Source organism: Phytophthora ramorum (assembly GCF_020800215.1).
Source record: "Phytophthora ramorum isolate Pr-102 chromosome Unknown Phyram_PR-102_s0009, whole genome shotgun sequence".
NCBI lineage: Eukaryota > Oomycota > Peronosporomycetes > Peronosporales > Peronosporaceae > Phytophthora > Phytophthora ramorum.
The window spans coordinates 1711240-1728584 of NW_027150655.1; the positions used below are offsets into that span (position 1 = coordinate 1711240).

Here is a 17345-nt window from a genome sequence, read left to right on the forward strand (position 1 = left end):
TGAACGCGGGTATATAACCAAATACATCTCGAAATCATCGAGCGTGTGTGCTGCGTGACCTGCTTCCTTCTTACTCTTTTTTCTTTTCTTTTCACCTTCACATAGTTCACCTCCCCTCGGAGCGCCAAGACGGTTGGTTACTCGAGTCGCGAGCGGGGGACTGGGGAATGCATTCTTTAATCCCTGCTGCTCGTCCAATACACTGCCCGTTAGTACGGTTCGTTTAACACAGTAGAGGCCGCTCCTCATTCCTCGTCGACGGCTTGTTCTGCTATTGTTTCGCATTGAAGGCCGCCGCCCTCGCCGCCAGTTTCCGGTCCCGCTCGTCCATCATGCGGTCCCAGTCCGTCAGCAGCTCCAGCTTGCTCTGAATGTCCACCACATAAACGAACCAGCGCACGTTAGAAATACGCGGGCGGCCAAGCACACGACGACGGACGCACCTGCATGTTGTTGCGGGCCTGCCACTTGTTGACGGCGCCGTAGCCCACGCCCATCAGCGAGAAGGCAACGGAGATAACCACGAGGCCTGGCAGCACTTGGTACGGCATCTTTCCGAGAGTCGCGACGAATGAGCGGTGGGGGAGGACCCTCAAAATAAAGGTGGAGTGACGTACATATGCTAGGTGGCATACATATATTACGTACACCACATTACTTAAACCTTCGATGTATCAAAGCTCGGCCTTGTGCTCTTCCTGGCAGATCTCATCAGCATTGCATACAGCCGCAACAAAGCGACAATATAATCGCGGATTTATGCGTAATATCTAACTGCAAATCACCCTGTTTCACTTGCGGCTCTTGGCGTCGTCCGAGCTGTAGCGTCGCACTTGGACGTCGATAGCAGACGCCTCCAAGACGCACGGGAAATCTGTCAAAGAGAACGGGTCCAGCAGAACAGTGCCGTCTAGACAAAGTTGCTGCGCAATAAGAAGCGGTCAGCAACTCTGGAGCTATTTTATCAACAGCAAGACCAAAACATCCAACACACTCACCGTTTGATCTTGCTGTAGATCGCACTCGTCCTCCAGGAAAGCCTTCAGCACGGCAATCGTGTGGCCCTTCTTGAACTGAAAAGCAGGGTGCAACAACGTTGGAGCCATCACTATCAGAGCCAACCAGCACCAGGATGTACCTCGCTGGACACCATCGAGTCATCTGGCAGCAGAAACGTAATCTACAGCACGAGCGTCACGCCGATGTTGGCATAGACCCAGTCAGCAGAGATCTCACCTGAATGGGCTCCTCCTGCAGCGCCATGACATGGTCGAGCTTGCTCTCCTCGCCCCTCTTCGCCGCGGTGTCCTTGCTCGCCGCGCCCAGCAGGCCCAAGTTGAGCACGGGCTGCGGCATCGTTGCGCCTCTTCACGATGTGAATAATGCAAATTGCATCATGCAATGCTACCGTTTGGCACGACGAGTGATGGTCATTTGGTGTGCACCACTCCCCCGCGCGCCAAAAAGAAATTCCGCACTTGCCCAAACATGGAGGAGCAGGAAGGAGGCGACGCAGTCGACTGGCGCGAGGCGTTCGACGACCTGCTGGTATTCGAACAGGACTTCGACACGGCCATGCAGATCCTCATGTTCCAGGACGAGAAGGTGGCGCGGCTGTCGCTAGAGGAGCCGTCGTTGACGATGAGGAGGACAGGAAGGCGCGCCAAGAGCCGCACCAGCGCGCGCAGCAGCAGCAAGAAACGCAGACGGACAGAAGCGTCTGAGGCAGCACGTGAAGAGCCTCCGATCCCACCTCTTGGCAGCTGCACACAGTCCAGTGGGCTCTGGAGCTCCGTGGCGAACTCTGCAGAGGAGGAGGAGGCCACGCAGGCGCCCTGGACGCAGCAATACAGCTCGGTCGAGATGCAAGAGTATGCAGCACCGCAGTTTGATGAAGCTTACGAAGACGTCGGTGCTCCAGGCACAGGTGAAACTGGAGGCAAACCTTCAGAGACTGGTAGAAACGCACGCGTTAACGGTGCAGCAACGACCGCAGTGTCAAGTAGCGATGGCGCCAACCGCGAAAAAGGAAACTCGTCAGTTGGTACGTCTCCGACTGCAGTTTCCAGCTTGTTTCAGACGCGGTCAGGAAAGGTGGCCACTGTGTCGAGTGGTCACGTGGAGGAAGTCGGTGCTAATGTGATGTTTGAAGGGAACAACGTCGAAGTGGCTGCTAATCTCGGCGAGTGCTTTTCCGCTCAAAACAGAGAACATAAAGTTCAGGTGACGACGGGGGCCTTGACCGTTAACTCACAGAACCTTCAGCCTGATGATGTCGACTTTTCCAAAGCAAGCGGTCCTGCATACTTTCCTGACGATGCGGAAAACAACGCTGCAAAAGTACAGTATCGGTGTCACAGGGTTTCGACGATTGGAAAAAACAATTCCGGGGCAACAGTATCCAGCCTATTTCAAACTGCAGCAGGGGATACAGTTGCAATTTCCAAAGCTCGTCTAACAGACTACACAGAAAAACTGTTTAAGGAATTATCTCCGGATCCTCAACCTCTTCAAACAACCACAGTAACCAATCCACACCACGCCAACCGATGCCACACCATGGCATCAACACTTTTCACGACCGGCTCCGGAAAGGCGGTGTCAGTATCGAAGGTGCGGCTACAGGCTTATGAAGCAAAGCTTCGCAGCGAGGAGGAGATGGTGGCAGCGTCCACAACGAGCGAACGGCGTGACGTGCATGGTGCTGGCGGAGGAGTCAATGCTAAGGCCGACAGCGCGGCCACTGTACCAAGTCTGTTCCAGACCGGCTCCGGGAAGGCGGTGTCAGTATCGAAGGTGCGGCTACAGGCTTATGAAGCAAAGCTTCGCAGCGAGGAGGAGATGGTGGCAGCGTCCACAACGAGCGAACGGCGTGACGTGCATGGTGCTGGCGGAGGAGTCAATGCTAAGGCCGACAGCGCGGCCACTGTACCAAGTCTGTTCCAGACCGGCTCCGGGAAGGCGGTGTCAGTATCGAAGGTGCGGCTACAGGCTTATGAAGCAAAGCTTCGCAGCGAGGAGGAGATGGTGGCAGCGTCCACAACGAGCGAACGGCGTGACGTGCATGGTGCTGGCGGAGGAGTCAATGCTAAGGCCGACAGCGCGGCCACTGTACCAAGTCTGTTCCAGACCGGCTCCGGGAAGGCGGTGTCAGTATCGAAGGTGCGGCTACAGGCTTATGAAGCAAAGCTTCGCAGCGAGGAGGAGATGGTGGCAGCGTCCACAACGAGCGAACGGCGTGACGTGCATGGTGCTGGCGGAGGAGTCAATGCTAAGGCCGACAGCGCGGCCACTGTACCAAGTCTGTTCCAGACCGGCTCCGGGAAGGCGGTGTCAGTATCGAAGGTGCGGCTACAGGCTTATGAAGCAAAGCTTCGCAGCGAGGAGGAGATGGTGGCAGCGTCCACAACGAGCGAACGGCGTGACGTGCATGGTGCTGGCGGAGGAGTCAATGCTAAGGCCGACAGCGCGGCCACTGTACCAAGTCTGTTCCAGACCGGCTCCGGGAAGGCGGTGTCAGTATCGAAGGTGCGGCTACAGGCTTATGAAGCAAAGCTTCGCAGCGAGGAGGAGATGGTGGCAGCGTCCACAACGAGCGAACGGCGTGACGTGCATGGTGCTGGCGGAGGAGTCAATGCTAAGGCCGACAGCGCGGCCACTGTACCAAGTCTGTTCCAGACCGGCTCCGGGAAGGCGGTGTCAGTATCGAAGGTGCGGCTACAGGCTTATGAAGCAAAGCTTCGCAGCGAGGAGGAGATGGTGGCAGCGTCCACAACGAGCGAACGGCGTGACGTGCATGGTGCTGGCGGAGGAGTCAATGCTAAGGCCGACAGCGCGGCCACTGTACCAAGTCTGTTCCAGACCGGCTCCGGGAAGGCGGTGTCAGTATCGAAGGTGCGGCTACAGGCTTATGAAGCAAAGCTTCGCAGCGAGGAGGAGATGGTGGCAGCGTCCACAACGAGCGAACGGCGTGACGTGCATGGTGCTGGCGGAGGAGTCAATGCTAAGGCCGACAGCGCGGCCACTGTACCAAGTCTGTTCCAGACCGGCTCCGGGAAGGCGGTGTCAGTATCGAAGGTGCGGCTACAGGCTTATGAAGCAAAGCTTCGCAGCGAGGAGGAGATGGTGGCAGCGTCCACAACGAGCGAACGGCGTGACGTGCATGGTGCTGGCGGAGGAGTCAATGCTAAGGCCGACAGCGCGGCCACTGTACCAAGTCTGTTCCAGACCGGCTCCGGGAAGGCGGTGTCAGTATCGAAGGTGCGGCTACAGGCTTATGAAGCAAAGCTTCGCAGCGAGGAGGAGATGGTGGCAGCGTCCACAACGAGCGAACGGCGTGACGTGCATGGTGCTGGCGGAGGAGTCAATGCTAAGGCCGACAGCGCGGCCACTGTACCAAGTCTGTTCCAGACCGGCTCCGGGAAGGCGGTGTCAGTATCGAAGGTGCGGCTACAGGCTTATGAAGCAAAGCTTCGCAGCGAGGAGGAGATGGTGGCAGCGTCCACAACGAGCGAACGGCGTGACGTGCATGGTGCTGGCGGAGGAGTCAATGCTAAGGCCGACAGCGCGGCCACTGTACCAAGTCTGTTCCAGACCGGCTCCGGGAAGGCGGTGTCAGTATCGAAGGTGCGGCTACAGGCTTATGAAGCAAAGCTTCGCAGCGAGGAGGAGATGGTGGCAGCGTCCACAACGAGCGAACGGCGTGACGTGCATGGTGCTGGCGGAGGAGTCAATGCTAAGGCCGACAGCGCGGCCACTGTACCAAGTCTGTTCCAGACCGGCTCCGGGAAGGCGGTGTCAGTATCGAAGGTGCGGCTACAGGCTTATGAAGCAAAGCTTCGCAGCGAGGAGGAGATGGTGGCAGCGTCCACAACGAGCGAACGGCGTGACGTGCATGGTGCTGGTGGAGGAGTCAATGCTAAGGCCGACAGCGCGGCCACTGTACCAAGTCTGTTCCAGACCGGCTCCGGGAAGGCGGTGTCAGTATCGAAGGTGCAGCTACAGGCTTATGAAGCAAAGCTTCGCAGCGAGGAGGAGCCCATGTCGGATGAAGGACGTGGAGCCGGTAGTGTGAGTGGTGATATTGAGGTGAAAGTTTCGAGAAGTGGTTTGCGGAATATGGACAGTGAGAAAGTTTCGGGCTCATCTACGTGCACGCGGGTATTGGTGAATCGTCAAGTTTCTGAGATTCCTCGGATAGCTCGCGGGAGCGGTGGACCAATAATATCCGATCGTGCAACTACTTTCCAACCTCGTCAAGGCCAGGGACTTAACGGTAGAGACAAGGAAAATGTGCACCCTGAAAATGTATTGATTCGGAAGACAGCAGCGTTGGAAGCTTCTAAAGCTTCGCGCCCAACGCTATGCTCAACGCAGTTAAACTCAAGATTGACCGGCAGATATCCTCAGCATCAAGCGACGAGGCAGCATATGACTGCGAAGAGAGCTGTGCAATTGTCCACCTCATCTCAATCACGTGTAGGCGGTAAAAAGCGATTTCACCCACCGGTTGCAAGCAAAAAGCTACGTGTCATCGACGCTCAAGGCCTCAAAGATGTTCGGTACCGCACAGTTCCAACGAGCAAAAAGCAGAAAGTGACCCGCACCGAGCCCCAGCCTTTCATTTACAATGAGGCTATGAAGATTTCATTTCCGGTCTTGGTGGGGCTACATGAAGACCATACGCTTCCTGCAGATGGCTGGAAACTGTCTTATCTTCAAGTATTGAACACGATTACAGCGGCAAACGCCGCTGATGTTGGCTTTACACACGATGGTGACTTGGTGAACCCCTCCGAACGCTCTTACGACAATACAGTCTTCATAGGCCCTCGTGAGCTGTATTGCCAACTTAAAGCAGGCGTTCACATTTTAGAGACCACTGGGGCAACTTTTGCGTGGTTTCTCAATCACTATCGGTGGATCGTATGGAAATTGGCTGCTATGGAACGTTTATTCCCTCGTCTCTTGCTAAAACAATACCTGACGAAGGATCAAGTCGCGAAACAAATAACTCATCGGTACCAGCGGGATTTGAACAACGCGGAACGCTCAATTCTGAAGAAAATTCTCCATCGAGATGCGAGCTCGGTAAGCTGTATGGTGCTCTGCATTGCTGCTTTGTTGCCATTCCCTACTGACAACAACAACTCCATCGACCAAGAACTCCCAGCCTGTTGGAATATGTCTCTAGTTCTGACAGACGGATGGTATTCTGTATATGCTGTCCCAGATGCTCCCTTAGCGGCGATGCTTTGGAAATCGCATGCGAAGTCCAGTTTAGTTGGAACTAAAATCGCTACGTGGAATGCTGGTCTGCAAAATTCAACGGAAGGCATCGATCCATTGGAGTGTGCCATTGTTCGTGAATCACAGTGGAAGAACCCCTTGCTGGCTAAAGAGGACCTAACGCAGTGGCCATATTTGCTGTTGCGCTACAATAGCACACGTCGTGCAAGGTTTGAGACTCGACTAGGAGTGGAGAAACTGCACTTCATGATTCCTACGAACCCACGGGCCCGGAAGCAGCAGCCACAGCTCACGTTCTCAATGCTGAAGAGTGTACCTTTGAAAAGCTTAGAGGTCGGTGGAGGTATGGTTCGCTCAGTGCGAATCCGGGTGACCCGCATCTCTCCAGTTCTGCACCTTCAGGCGAACGAGTGGACGCTAGGACCGCGAATTCTTTGCGAAGAACAGCTGCCGACGTACTTCCAGCTCCGATCGGAGTATGGGCGGGCGTCCATGCAGAGAAAGATCCAACAACATGGGGTAGGTAGTGGAGCAGAAGATTGGCTGAACGACGACCAGATTGATGTGCCACCGCCAATTCCATTTATCAAGATGGACGTGGAATGCACCCATCCTTCCAATGGCAATCAAGGAGTGGGCTGCGGTATTTTAACTGTCTGGCGGCCGTCAGAGGAATTGCTCTCGAGTGTGTTAAGAGAAGGTGCCGAGTACTTTGCAAGCAGCTTGACCGTTAACTGGAAGGTAGACGGCGGGCGGGGCCAGGACGCATTTGTACGACTGGGCTCTACAAAGCATAGCGGCTTTGAGGAAGTTCACGACGATTTATCGTTGGACGACAAAGAAGCAAAGGGTACTGCTCAACTGAAGCGGAACCAACGTGTGTGCGTTGACGTCCAACAAGCAACAACTGATTACCGAGCCAACTTCGAGAGTGACCGCAGGAATGAACGAAGACCAACTATCGATGTATGCGTCTGCGTTGTATTGGTTACAACTCGAGAAACGCAAGATGGCTCTAGTATAGCAGCTAAGAGGCAGGCAGAGGTCTCGCTGCTTGACCCCACTATCAAACCGAAAGAATCTCGGTACGTTGAGCACGTTTTCGTCACCGACAAAAGTCGGCACCTGATGAGTATTCGCGTCTCCGGAATGGAAGTCAGCATGCTGAAGAAGAAAACTAGCCCTTTGAAACGCGGCTCATCTTCCTCGTTTGCCTTCCGCCGGGGAAGCAAGCGTATCTGGAAAGAAGGTGCAGTTTTGTGCTTGAGTGGACTCGAGGTATCGCACTATGATGAACAACTGCGCGTTTTGGACTGCGTTTTGGTGGAAAGCACACAGATTGTGTCTTTCCCCTCCAAGAATTCTCCATTCTGGAATCATTTCCAGTGTCTCCAGCGCGAAGCGGGCATTTCCACATCGCGTAGATCTGCGTCAGAGCCCACTTCGAGTGAATTCTTTGAAGAACTCGCCCACTTGAAGAAATACGTGGAGCGAGATATTTTGCGAATGGACTTCGTTCCATCACAAGAATGTGACGAGCACTATGTTGAGGTGGTTGAGCAAGAACGGCTCACCCAAGATCTGCAGGCTCATGAAGGAGGTGGGGAACAAACGAACGAGTCTTCTGGCACGGTGAACCGTCATTTGCGTTGGGATGGGACTGTCGTCAAGATCCTGCCCCTGCCAGGGTCAAGCAAATTTATCTTTCCTCGCAACGTGATCGCGCTGGTGTGTATATGCATTAGAACGGACGACAACGCGTTTCGCTCGGTGTATTTGACTCAAGAAGCTGTGATATCTATGCAAGCCTTACTTCAAGGGACCGACGTCGAAAAGCAGCTCAGCCTAAAAGAGGGTGGGCCAACAGAGGATGATGCCGCTTTAGTTCTGTGCACCATGAAGATGCTGAACAAGACCAATGCAGACAAAACCTTCCAGTTTGAGGTCCGTCAAGCAACAAATGAGCGCCTAATCAATAGCTGGAAGCCATGGGACCGTCTCCATGCCTCGTACTGGGTGGCGAACACGGTCACATCTGCACCACCACCAACTGATTAGCATGGCGGTTGAGTTATTTTCAGTCTTCACCTCTGGAGGAGCTTGAAATAGCTCGCCAATATTCTCGAACGGGATGCACTGGGCTTTCAGTCTTATGACGTCGCAACGAGCTACGTGAGAGCATCATTCGGAAACAAGCCTGCACCCCAGACTGAACAACAGAATGGTTGGGAACACAATTTCTAAAAAGAAGAGCGAGGAATATCTCCGGCAGCGCGAGAACGGCTTCAACCTGTCAGGCGTGCACCAGGAGCGTCTGCCGCGATACAACGCGCTGCTGGACCGAAACTTGCGCCACCACTTCGAGAGCCGTCCTCTTCAAAACCACTTGAACGATCTTGGCCTAGTTGACCAGCGCGGCCGTATCGTGGATCTGGACAAACAAAAATCCAAGCTGTTCATCATCGACCAGGAGTTCAAGTTGGCCGAGGAGGCAGAGAGGAAAAAACAACGCGAGGAGGAGGAGCTCCGTCGTCGCGTACAGATGAAGCGCCACGACGCGCTGCATAATGCGCGTCAGAGAGAGAAGTTGCTGCAGCTCAAGGAAGAAAAGAAAATCGCGCGTGAGATCGTGCAGGCCGCTAAAGGCTACAACTCCGTCAGCCAGCCAGCAAGTAGATAAAATAGGACCCAAAAACATGTATCGGGCAAATAGTAAACTATACAACGGGCTGCCGCTATTCATAACAGAAAGCTGCATTCGAGACCAGCCACACTAGTATCAATAGCCTTGTTATCGTTTTAATAATTTCTTGCTCTCGCCATCAGCTCGTAGGGCGCAGTCTCAAGGTAAGGTGGGCCCTGCAGACCTCATAGAGGGTTCCAGAACTCGCCACCTTTGCCTGTGGCGTGTCGATCGGCAAAAATGAGCTTCTGGCAGCGTAACCAGCCTTGACATCACTGTCCTACCTTTCGCTGAGAGTGCTGACGTCGTGCTCTTGCAATGCAGAGCTCCTTGTGTCATCGAACTTACCTCCGGCTTCCTCGTTTGCGGGGATATCGCCTCGGCACACCTCGGCGAAATTGTGGGTGCAGCCGCGGTCGAACGGATTGTAAAACTCATCCATTGGCGTCTTCAGATACGGGTACTTGTCCTTGTTGAAGACTTCGTTTGTCGTCAGGTTGCGGCTCACGTTTCGCAGCTGAATCATCAGCAACGTGATCGTTGGCATGCCAAATACAACCGCACATAACAATAGGATACCGTGGATACCATGTAACAGCATAGTTGCGGGCTCCGTGTGCGAGTTTACTCCCCCGTCAAGTGCCCATTCAGGGGGTTGCAACCATCGCCACGGCCATAACGCAGAGTTTCCAGGGTCATCTCCGATGCTGGGAGCAGGAGGATGGAGAGGTACACGGCCTAATAAAATGCTTATTGATATGGCGCCGATGGTGAAGCAAAAACTCGACAGCGTGATGAGGAAGATCAGGAAACTGCGATGATTACCGATTCCCACGCAGTTGTTTATCCACGGACAGTGATGGTCGAAACGGTATACGCAGCGTCTGCAAGCCGAGCAGTGCTTGGAGCGCTGTGGCTTTCTTGTGACGCAGGTTGGGCACGGCACGGCATTATCTTCCGTAGCCAGCAATTCGTAAGCGGGACGTATCGAGCGTGGCACGTACCCAGGGTCCTTGATGCAAACGTACACGTACATGATACACGTGAAAGTCAAAAATGCCAGCCCCATTGTCTGGTACCATACTGTCTGAGACGGTGCCTGAGTCGGCAGGCACGGCACCGCAAAAATCATCGAAAGTGTAGCAGTCGAAAACACCATTCCAAAAAAGAAGAGCACGGAAGCACCCCTACGCGAGGCCCAGGCCACAAACCGGTCCGACGAACCTGCTTTCAACGCACTGGCTGTGTCGAAGTGCGCACCTTGTCGCGCAATATCCATCGCTGTTCTACCATGGTTGTCCTTGGCGTTCACAGGTGCTCCTTCTACCACAAGCTGCTTCGCCAAAAATGCATCCCCGAGAGCGCTGGCGATCATAAGCGGGGTCTGCTTTTCCGAATCGCAGATCTTTTGATTCGCTCCATACCCCACCAGCAGCATAGCTGTGTACTGAAACCCTTCAAATACAGCCCAGTGCAAGGCCGTAGCCCCGCGACTATCCGTCTGGTTCACATCCGCTCCACGGTACACCAACAGACTCACGAAAGCTGCATTGCCCGTGCTCGCCGCATAATGCATCGCTGTCATCCCCGACGAGTTCATGGCATCGAGCGATGCGCCACTGTCAATCAACGTGGAGGCACACGCCACGGACGTACACAACATCAGTGCCGTAGCGCGGTGCTTGGAGTCTCCGCAGCGGCTGTCTAGAAAGTCCTGCAGCGTGCCGCACGCGCGTTCCTGCTCCTGTTCTTGTTCCTGCGTCTCTGTACTAGCATTGCTGTTGGTTTCTTCATCCTCCAGCTCCTCCTTATCGGACGCGCACTCGGGACCGCCATGCCCGTTCGTCCGCAGATGAATGTGCCTCTTCTTGTCCCTCATCAACGCCTCTCTATCTCTCGGCAAGTATTTGTTGGCAACTGACACCAAGTACGTCACCACCGTCGGGTGCTCATACAGCACCGCAAGGTGCAGCGCGTTCATCTGATGCCGCGCTTCGTGCACCGTAAGCAGACGGAAGACGCTCTCAGCCACGCGGCGTCTGGCGGCGTCGGTAACTTGTGTCTCGGAGTGCTTGTGCTCTTGCTGCTGCTCTAGCCTCTCTGCCTTGCTAACGGCCATCTCTACGGCGCTCTGGGCCTGGAAATAGTCCCCTTTGACGCAGGCCGACCCCAGCACCTTGGCCGGGGACGCAAAGTATGCGTACTGGCTCTCGCTGACCTCGTCCTCGTCGCTGGCCTCGTTCTCCTCATTTTCATCAGCGTCTTCGTGCTGTGACAGGAGCGTCGACAGGTTGCCGGAGCGCGGCGGAGACGCCGTCTTGGCCTCCTCGCCGGGTCGCACGGCGAAGGGCGAGAAGGCCGAGGACGACGGCGACGATGCCGCGTAGCTGGGCGACAACAGCGGTGCACCCGAGTCCGAGCTGGAACGCGGGTGGCCCGCTGTCGGCCCACCGCCGATCAGCGGCGTCAGCTCAGTGACCGCGTCAGCCGACGGAGCTGCTCGCATTCGCCTCGAGATCCGGAGTTTGGCAGAGACCGAAAAAAAACTCAGCGGATACTTTAACGAGAGAATTGTCTACTTCATCGAGAGTGAATACATTTGCTTTGGATACACTTTTTTTACTGCGTGTTGGAGCTTGGCGACGTCATTTTTCGTCCCCCTCGACCATTCAGCTTAGCTCTCCGATGGCGTCCTCTTCCTCTGCGCCCGCTGTGTGGGACTCGGCCACGCAGACGTTCCACGGCGGCCAGGACTGGAAGTTCCTGGCCAACTTCGCCGAGGACTTCAGCGTCACGACCAACGGCCTGGGCACGCCCAAGAAGGCGCTAGAGGCCGCCACGCAGGCCATAGCCACCGTACACCACTACCCACCCGCCGACTTCCAGCCTGCCATCAGCCACTTGGCCGAGTTCCTGTGGCCCGCGCACGGGCAGCAGAATCTGCCGCTGCTGCTCATGGGCAACGGTGCCAGCGAACTCATCGACCTGGTGATCCGCAGCGTGCAGCCCGGCGGGTGGCGCCCGGGAGGCACCCTCACGCAGTACAAGGAGTACGAGCGCTCCAGCAAGGCTGACGGTCGCGAGACGCTGGCCTGGAACGACCCTAAGGCGGCGCTCACGTGCCTCGTGAACCCCACCAACCCCACGGGCGACTACATGAACGTGGACGAGATGAAGAGCTACATCGAGACGAACTGCCCCGACAACCACACCATCATCATCGACGAGAGCATGCAGCCGTGGGTGGGACCCCACTGGCGCGAGGACTCGCTCATTCATCAGCGTGAGTGGGTCAAGCAGCTCAGCGAGACCCGACACGTCAACGTGTGGGTCATGACGAGCTGGACCAAGATCTGGTCCTGCACGGGGCTGCGCATTGGCAGCGTCGTGGCCCCCACGGCCGAGCACGCGGCGGCCATCAAGCGCAAGCAAGTGCCGTGGTCCGTCAACTCCATGGCCTTGGCCTTCGTGTCTGCTGTGGTCAATGACGACGCCTACATGCAGGAGACCTGGGACGTCACCACCAAGTGGCGCGCCAACGCCGTCGAGCAGCTGGCCAAGCGCTTCCCGACGTGGGAGTGCATCGGCAAGCCCTTCCTGTCATGGATCTGGGTGGACACCAAGTCCGCCGCTGTGTGCGAAGAGGCCTGCAAGCTGGCCAAGGAGCACGGCGTGCCCGTGCGCAGTGGCAAGCCCGGCTACAACCTTCCCACCTTCGTCCGCATCGCAGTCCGCAACCCGCAGCAGACGGCCGTGCTGCTCAAGGCCTGGGAGCCTCTCCAGTAAGCTGCACGCAATACATTAGCGTCGCTCTCTCTCATAGCAGACGTGTGTATGGCCAAACACGACATAAACAAATACACAACATGCAGCTCTCCTGTATTGCTCCCTCTTCACTCCCTGTCCGGTGACATCCGATGGTCCAGCCTCTTGAACTTGCCCTCCCAACCTCGTACCACGTCCGTGTACTTCTCGATCAGGTCGTTCTTCTCAGCGATCTCCGCCTCCAAGTTGAGAACTTCCATCTCCAGTTCGCTCTGCTGCTGCCGCCCGGCCTCTGAGTCCACCTCCGCGTCCGTAGTGGACGTCTCAAGACTCACGGAGGACAAGGTGTCCGCCGCGTCGTTCAGGAACAGCTGCTCCAGCTGCTTGGCGTGCAGAAAGAACTCCTCCAGTCGCGCCTCGATCTCCGCGTGTCTGCCGCGTCTCGCACCGGGTTGAAGCGGCAATGCGGCGGGTACTGGATGGGCGGGCACACGAGTGACAGGCAGCTCGCGAACGCCGCGTTCATCTCCGACAGCGCCGTCTCGCCCGCTGACGCAGCCGCGGCCGTGCCGTTGACTTGCTCTCCAGATTCGACCATCTTGAGCAGGAATCGAAATGAGGCGGCAGTCCAATTAAGTGGTCACTATTTAGTGTCACTATTGCGAATACTGCGAAATTGTATCCACGACAAGAGAATAAAGCTGACCAGGAGCTGGTGTTGGAACTGGAGGCGGTGATGGCGAGCTGTTCGCCCAGACCGCTGCTATCGCGTTGCGTTCTTGCTGGGAGAAATGGCTCGCCGAAAGTCGGACACGTATTTGGGACATAGGTACAATTCTGTACAGTGTGAGTAGAATCTGGTGTGGCATACCGCTTTGAACCGGTCGGGAACTGCGCGTAGAAACGCGACGCTTAGCTCATCGGTAGAAACCGGTATCTCCACTCGAGGTTTTTCTCTCCCTCGGTGCTCACATACATTCGGCGAGAGGTGTTTCCTGCTAGCCGCTCGTCCGTGGCGTCCCCCGTTGGGTCACCACCACCAGAAGCACAGCGGAAGCGTCAGTCGGAGCCCACGTAGAGAACGATGCCGCCCAGCGTGAACCTCGTCAAGTTCTGGTCCAAGTCGGCCCCGAGTTCGGCCGCACCACGCGCCACCTGTCGCCGTACGAGGTGCACCCGGTGCGCAGCCTCATCGCGACGCTGCCGACCAAGACGATCCGCAAGATCAAGGAGAACGGCCTGGTGCTTATCCCGGCCACGGTTCTGCTTGTGGGGACTGTCAAGTGGGGCATCAAGGCCAACGACGAGGAGCACCGCACGCACTGGAGCTAAGCGGGCATAGGATCACAGCAACGGTGGAGCTTCGCAGCGCCGCCACTTTCGTCATATGGAGCAGTCGATCTGGTGGCTTGAAGGATAATCAACAACTCGATTATTTGTCCTCTCTTTTGGTGGAGAGGCGGTTGGTGCGCGAGAAGATAACAGGCAGATGAAGTGGGAGGAGGGCGTCGTGTAGCCGTGCGGCTCGTGATGTCGTCGATAGGGAAGGACAGGAAGTTTCTAAAGTCACGAGGCGCATGGATGCAGGGGGGCCGTTAAGTGCACGGGATAAACAAGAAAAACACGCAGAAACAGTTTGGCATACCAGAATGCTCGTCGTTGGCATTGGTTGCTTCAAGCAAACAGTGACGCAGCTCTGGCGGAAGTAAATTGCTTCCTTCCAGGCTGCTTCCAGTTCTGGGAACTGGCCATCGCTCCAGAAAACAACATTGGGTCTGGTGTGGTGAACACCACTTACGTTCTGTACACCAATCCGCGGAAAAGATGCCACCAGCGTTGTCTATTCTCATCAGCTCTATGCTCAGAAAAAGAGCGAGTGTGTGAAAATTGAATTGAAACTTCACGCTTCCTCGCAGCTCGACGGGACGTCGGCCAGCACTGCAGCGATCCCACTACAACCGCTTGGCCAATGATGAACTCCTCGTACGCTGCCGCACCGCCGAGCCTTGGCCTGCCCCCCAAGCCGCGCTCCATCACGTCCTCGTCATCCTCCGTCGGCAGCAGTGCGTCGCACTCCATGCGTAAACCGTCCACCAAGGCTCTGATCCTGCAGCAAAAACAACAGAACGAGGAGGAGCAGCAGCGAGCGACGCTGTCCAGGGCCGACACCGCGGACGACGCGCTGCTGAGTCGGGCGGATCCGACTGCTCCTCATCTGACGCAGTTTGAGGTGGCGGCGGCGCTGCGAGAGCGCTCCAACTCTCTGGCAGCACTCGAGTCGATACGCTCCCACTTGCCTGGCAACGGACACGTCATGAGCGTGAAAGCCACGGCGAAACTGAAGAAGGAGATGGACAACGCGGCAAAAGTGGTGGAGACATTCCTGTCTCCGAAGTTGCTCAAGGACCAGTCTATTCCGCACGAACTGATGGCTGAAGCGTACGGGTTGGTGTTCATCACCATGTACAAAGTGGGCTTCTTGTTCTCTGGCAAGATTGGAAAGGCTTTATCATCTCGCGCACGACGGGAGGATGGTCGGCGCCGAGTTTCCTGACATCCGGAGGTTTTGGGTTCGGCATGATGGCCGGAGGGGAAGTTGTCAACTACATGATCATCTTGAACTCGAGAAGTGCTGTCAAGGTGTTCACGCGTAATGGACAAGTGCAGCTGGGGTCGGAGCTCGACATCGCAGTGGGACCCATTGGTCGAGCTGCTAGCGCCGCGCTAAATGTCGGAGTTGGCGGCATCGCGCCTAATTACTCCTACAGCCACAGCAAGGGACTCTATGGAGGCATTGGACTCAGCGGGGGTGTTATTTGCACGCGCAAATCGTTGAACGCCAAGTGTTATGGGCCGAATGTCACGGCAAGGCAGCTTTTGGGTGGGGAAGTGGCATGTTCGCTGGCCGAGCCGCTGTGGAGAGCGCTGGACAAGGCGCTCGGCATGCAACGGGAGTACGTGAACGGCTTCCCCGTGCTGGCGCCCACGTACACCGGTCTGGCATGCGATGCGTGCGGCCATGCACACACAACTGAGAGTAACCCGAACGCCTGCGCGAACTGCGGAAACCTGTTGGTCTACAGTGTCAGCGTCCACTCCGGGCGACGCAATACCAGCCAGCTCGTTACCTCGACATCGATGATCCCTGCAGCCTAGGGCAACACGTGTGTGAGGTCAGGCTGGCATTTCTGGCGCGCCTCGACGTTTTCGTGTACGCGTGCACTAACCATTTGAAATGCTCGCTTTATTTTATACGAGGGAGTTAATGAAGAAGTGCTTCTTGCCTTCATGTTGGGTCCCAACTTGGGAATGCTGCAGTGGGACTTTAACGTACCCATTTTAGCCATTTCAGGACGTGCGACGAGGCAGAACCGGTATGATACCGGTCGAATCGTATCTGCCAGAATTCGGCAACTGGCGGCGATGGAGTCTGGTGCAGGGCAGTTCCCGTCGTTGACGCCGCGCATCAGCGAGCTGTACGGCGCCAGCGGCGGATCATTGCGTGTGGGGGAAACGTACGCATACGCGCAAGACCTGGATGATCTCGAGCGCGAAGAAAGAGCGCTGGAGAACATGGTCCAGGAGCTGGTGAACCGCCCGGCGGCGGTGCCCATCGGTGTCAAGTTCCACCGTGAGGGAGCCGGCAGTGCGCCACAGCAGGCAGTGACAGCACCGGACAGCGACTCGTTGGGCGTTGAGGTGCCACAGGACGCGGATATGCACTTTGTGAGGTCGAGTTCGTCCGAAGATGAGGAGGAAGAAGAGGAAGAGGACGATTTGGACGTGGACGAAATGATGGAAGATGACGAGGAGGAGGAGGATATGACCGGGAGAGCCACGATTGTGAGAGGAGAAGGGCGGCATCAAGATGAGGACTCGTTTGGCCGCGACATGGAGTCGGGGGACGAGTCTATGGAGATGGAGGAGCTGCCGCTGCCTAGCGACTGGCCTCGATAGTGGACGGATACGCTTAGGACTTGCCAAATAGATGTCAAAGAAGCACCTCGATCCACATCCGAAAAAATGCGATTGTTTGGAAAGCGGACTCAGATCAGTCGCGTTCGTAAACTCGGCGTTTGTCGACCTCGCGGCCTTCATCGTTGCGACAGCAACGATGTGGTTGTACTGTGGGTTGAATCAGTCGGCACAGGCTGCAGTCCGCACTCAAAGGCAGGCTTGATTTCCTCGTCGGGCGGACAGCCGCAGTGCAGCAATCACCAAGGCCATATGCGCGCCAATATCCACTACAGCCGAAGACATGTGTCAGAACCGCTTTGCCGCCAGTGGTTGGCCAATGGTCAATGGCCATTCCAGCGACCAAGACAAGCCCGTTTCATTCATGCGAGCCTCGAGCGTGACGCCTTCCTGGCGCACGTCGGAAAGAACTGTTGGCGGTTACGGAGGAAACCAAACAAGACCCGCCACGGCAACAACAGCAAAGTATCTTTTAAGACTTGCTGCGGGCAGGCAATGCCTGAACCAGCGACCGCGTTCCCTTCATAAACATCCCACGCCAACTGCGTCGGTGCAGTGTCTCGGATTTTTGTCAACCCACGACCTTCATAAACACATACAAATCATGGTATTCATTGGAATTTCCGCCTTGTCACTGCGTCAAACTATGCCGCAAACCTGCTATACCAAATAT

The 17345-nt window shown here is 56.1% G+C and overlaps 11 protein-coding genes across 11 annotated transcripts; 7 read left to right on the forward strand and 4 right to left on the reverse strand.

Annotated features, from left to right (window-relative positions):
- Positions 1 to 271: 271 nt before the first annotated feature.
- On the reverse strand, positions 272 to 551 carry KRP23_10228 (uncharacterized protein; the record flags this gene model as incomplete). The annotated part of the gene is made up of 2 exons (XM_067880652.1): positions 272 to 367; positions 444 to 551. The coding sequence occupies 2 exons, from the start codon at positions 549 to 551 to the stop codon at positions 272 to 274; spliced, it is 204 nt and encodes a 67-aa protein (XP_067742058.1).
- A 240-nt stretch (positions 552 to 791) lies between these two features.
- KRP23_10229 (uncharacterized protein) lies at positions 792 to 1356 on the reverse strand (the record flags this gene model as incomplete). Its single annotated transcript, XM_067880653.1, has 4 exons — positions 792 to 923; positions 999 to 1073; positions 1139 to 1180; positions 1237 to 1356. 4 exons carry the CDS (start codon positions 1354 to 1356, stop codon positions 792 to 794), a joined length of 369 nt encoding a protein of 122 aa, XP_067742059.1.
- A 132-nt stretch (positions 1357 to 1488) lies between these two features.
- On the forward strand, positions 1489 to 8307 carry KRP23_10230 (uncharacterized protein; the record flags this gene model as incomplete). The annotated part of the gene is made up of 2 exons (XM_067880654.1): positions 1489 to 5275; positions 6233 to 8307. 2 exons carry the CDS (start codon positions 1489 to 1491, stop codon positions 8305 to 8307), a joined length of 5862 nt encoding a protein of 1953 aa, XP_067742060.1.
- A 163-nt stretch (positions 8308 to 8470) lies between these two features.
- Positions 8471 to 8929, forward strand: KRP23_10231 (uncharacterized protein; the record flags this gene model as incomplete). The annotated part of the gene is made up of 1 exon (XM_067880655.1): positions 8471 to 8929. One exon carries the CDS (start codon positions 8471 to 8473, stop codon positions 8927 to 8929), a length of 459 nt encoding a protein of 152 aa, XP_067742061.1.
- A 283-nt stretch (positions 8930 to 9212) lies between these two features.
- KRP23_10232 (putative protein S-acyltransferase 23) lies at positions 9213 to 11438 on the reverse strand (the record flags this gene model as incomplete). The annotated part of the gene is made up of 1 exon (XM_067880656.1): positions 9213 to 11438. The coding sequence occupies one exon, from the start codon at positions 11436 to 11438 to the stop codon at positions 9213 to 9215; it is 2226 nt and encodes a 741-aa protein (XP_067742062.1).
- A 179-nt stretch (positions 11439 to 11617) lies between these two features.
- Positions 11618 to 12718, forward strand: KRP23_10233 (Histidinol-phosphate aminotransferase 1; the record flags this gene model as incomplete). The annotated part of the gene is made up of 1 exon (XM_067880657.1): positions 11618 to 12718. The coding sequence occupies one exon, from the start codon at positions 11618 to 11620 to the stop codon at positions 12716 to 12718; it is 1101 nt and encodes a 366-aa protein (XP_067742063.1).
- A 107-nt stretch (positions 12719 to 12825) lies between these two features.
- Positions 12826 to 13295, reverse strand: KRP23_10234 (uncharacterized protein; the record flags this gene model as incomplete). Its single annotated transcript, XM_067880658.1, has 2 exons — positions 12826 to 13077; positions 13146 to 13295. 2 exons carry the CDS (start codon positions 13293 to 13295, stop codon positions 12826 to 12828), a joined length of 402 nt encoding a protein of 133 aa, XP_067742064.1.
- A 193-nt stretch (positions 13296 to 13488) lies between these two features.
- Positions 13489 to 14029, forward strand: KRP23_10235 (uncharacterized protein; the record flags this gene model as incomplete). The annotated part of the gene is made up of 2 exons (XM_067880659.1): positions 13489 to 13526; positions 13741 to 14029. 2 exons carry the CDS (start codon positions 13489 to 13491, stop codon positions 14027 to 14029), a joined length of 327 nt encoding a protein of 108 aa, XP_067742065.1.
- Positions 14030 to 14666: 637 nt separating this feature from the next.
- KRP23_10236 (SH3 domain-containing protein) lies at positions 14667 to 15251 on the forward strand (the record flags this gene model as incomplete). The annotated part of the gene is made up of 1 exon (XM_067880660.1): positions 14667 to 15251. The coding sequence occupies one exon, from the start codon at positions 14667 to 14669 to the stop codon at positions 15249 to 15251; it is 585 nt and encodes a 194-aa protein (XP_067742066.1).
- A 23-nt stretch (positions 15252 to 15274) lies between these two features.
- Positions 15275 to 15853, forward strand: KRP23_10237 (SH3 domain-containing protein; the record flags this gene model as incomplete). The annotated part of the gene is made up of 1 exon (XM_067880663.1): positions 15275 to 15853. The coding sequence occupies one exon, from the start codon at positions 15275 to 15277 to the stop codon at positions 15851 to 15853; it is 579 nt and encodes a 192-aa protein (XP_067742067.1).
- A 267-nt stretch (positions 15854 to 16120) lies between these two features.
- On the forward strand, positions 16121 to 16654 carry KRP23_10238 (uncharacterized protein; the record flags this gene model as incomplete). The annotated part of the gene is made up of 1 exon (XM_067880664.1): positions 16121 to 16654. The coding sequence occupies one exon, from the start codon at positions 16121 to 16123 to the stop codon at positions 16652 to 16654; it is 534 nt and encodes a 177-aa protein (XP_067742068.1).
- Positions 16655 to 17345: the final 691 nt, after the last annotated feature.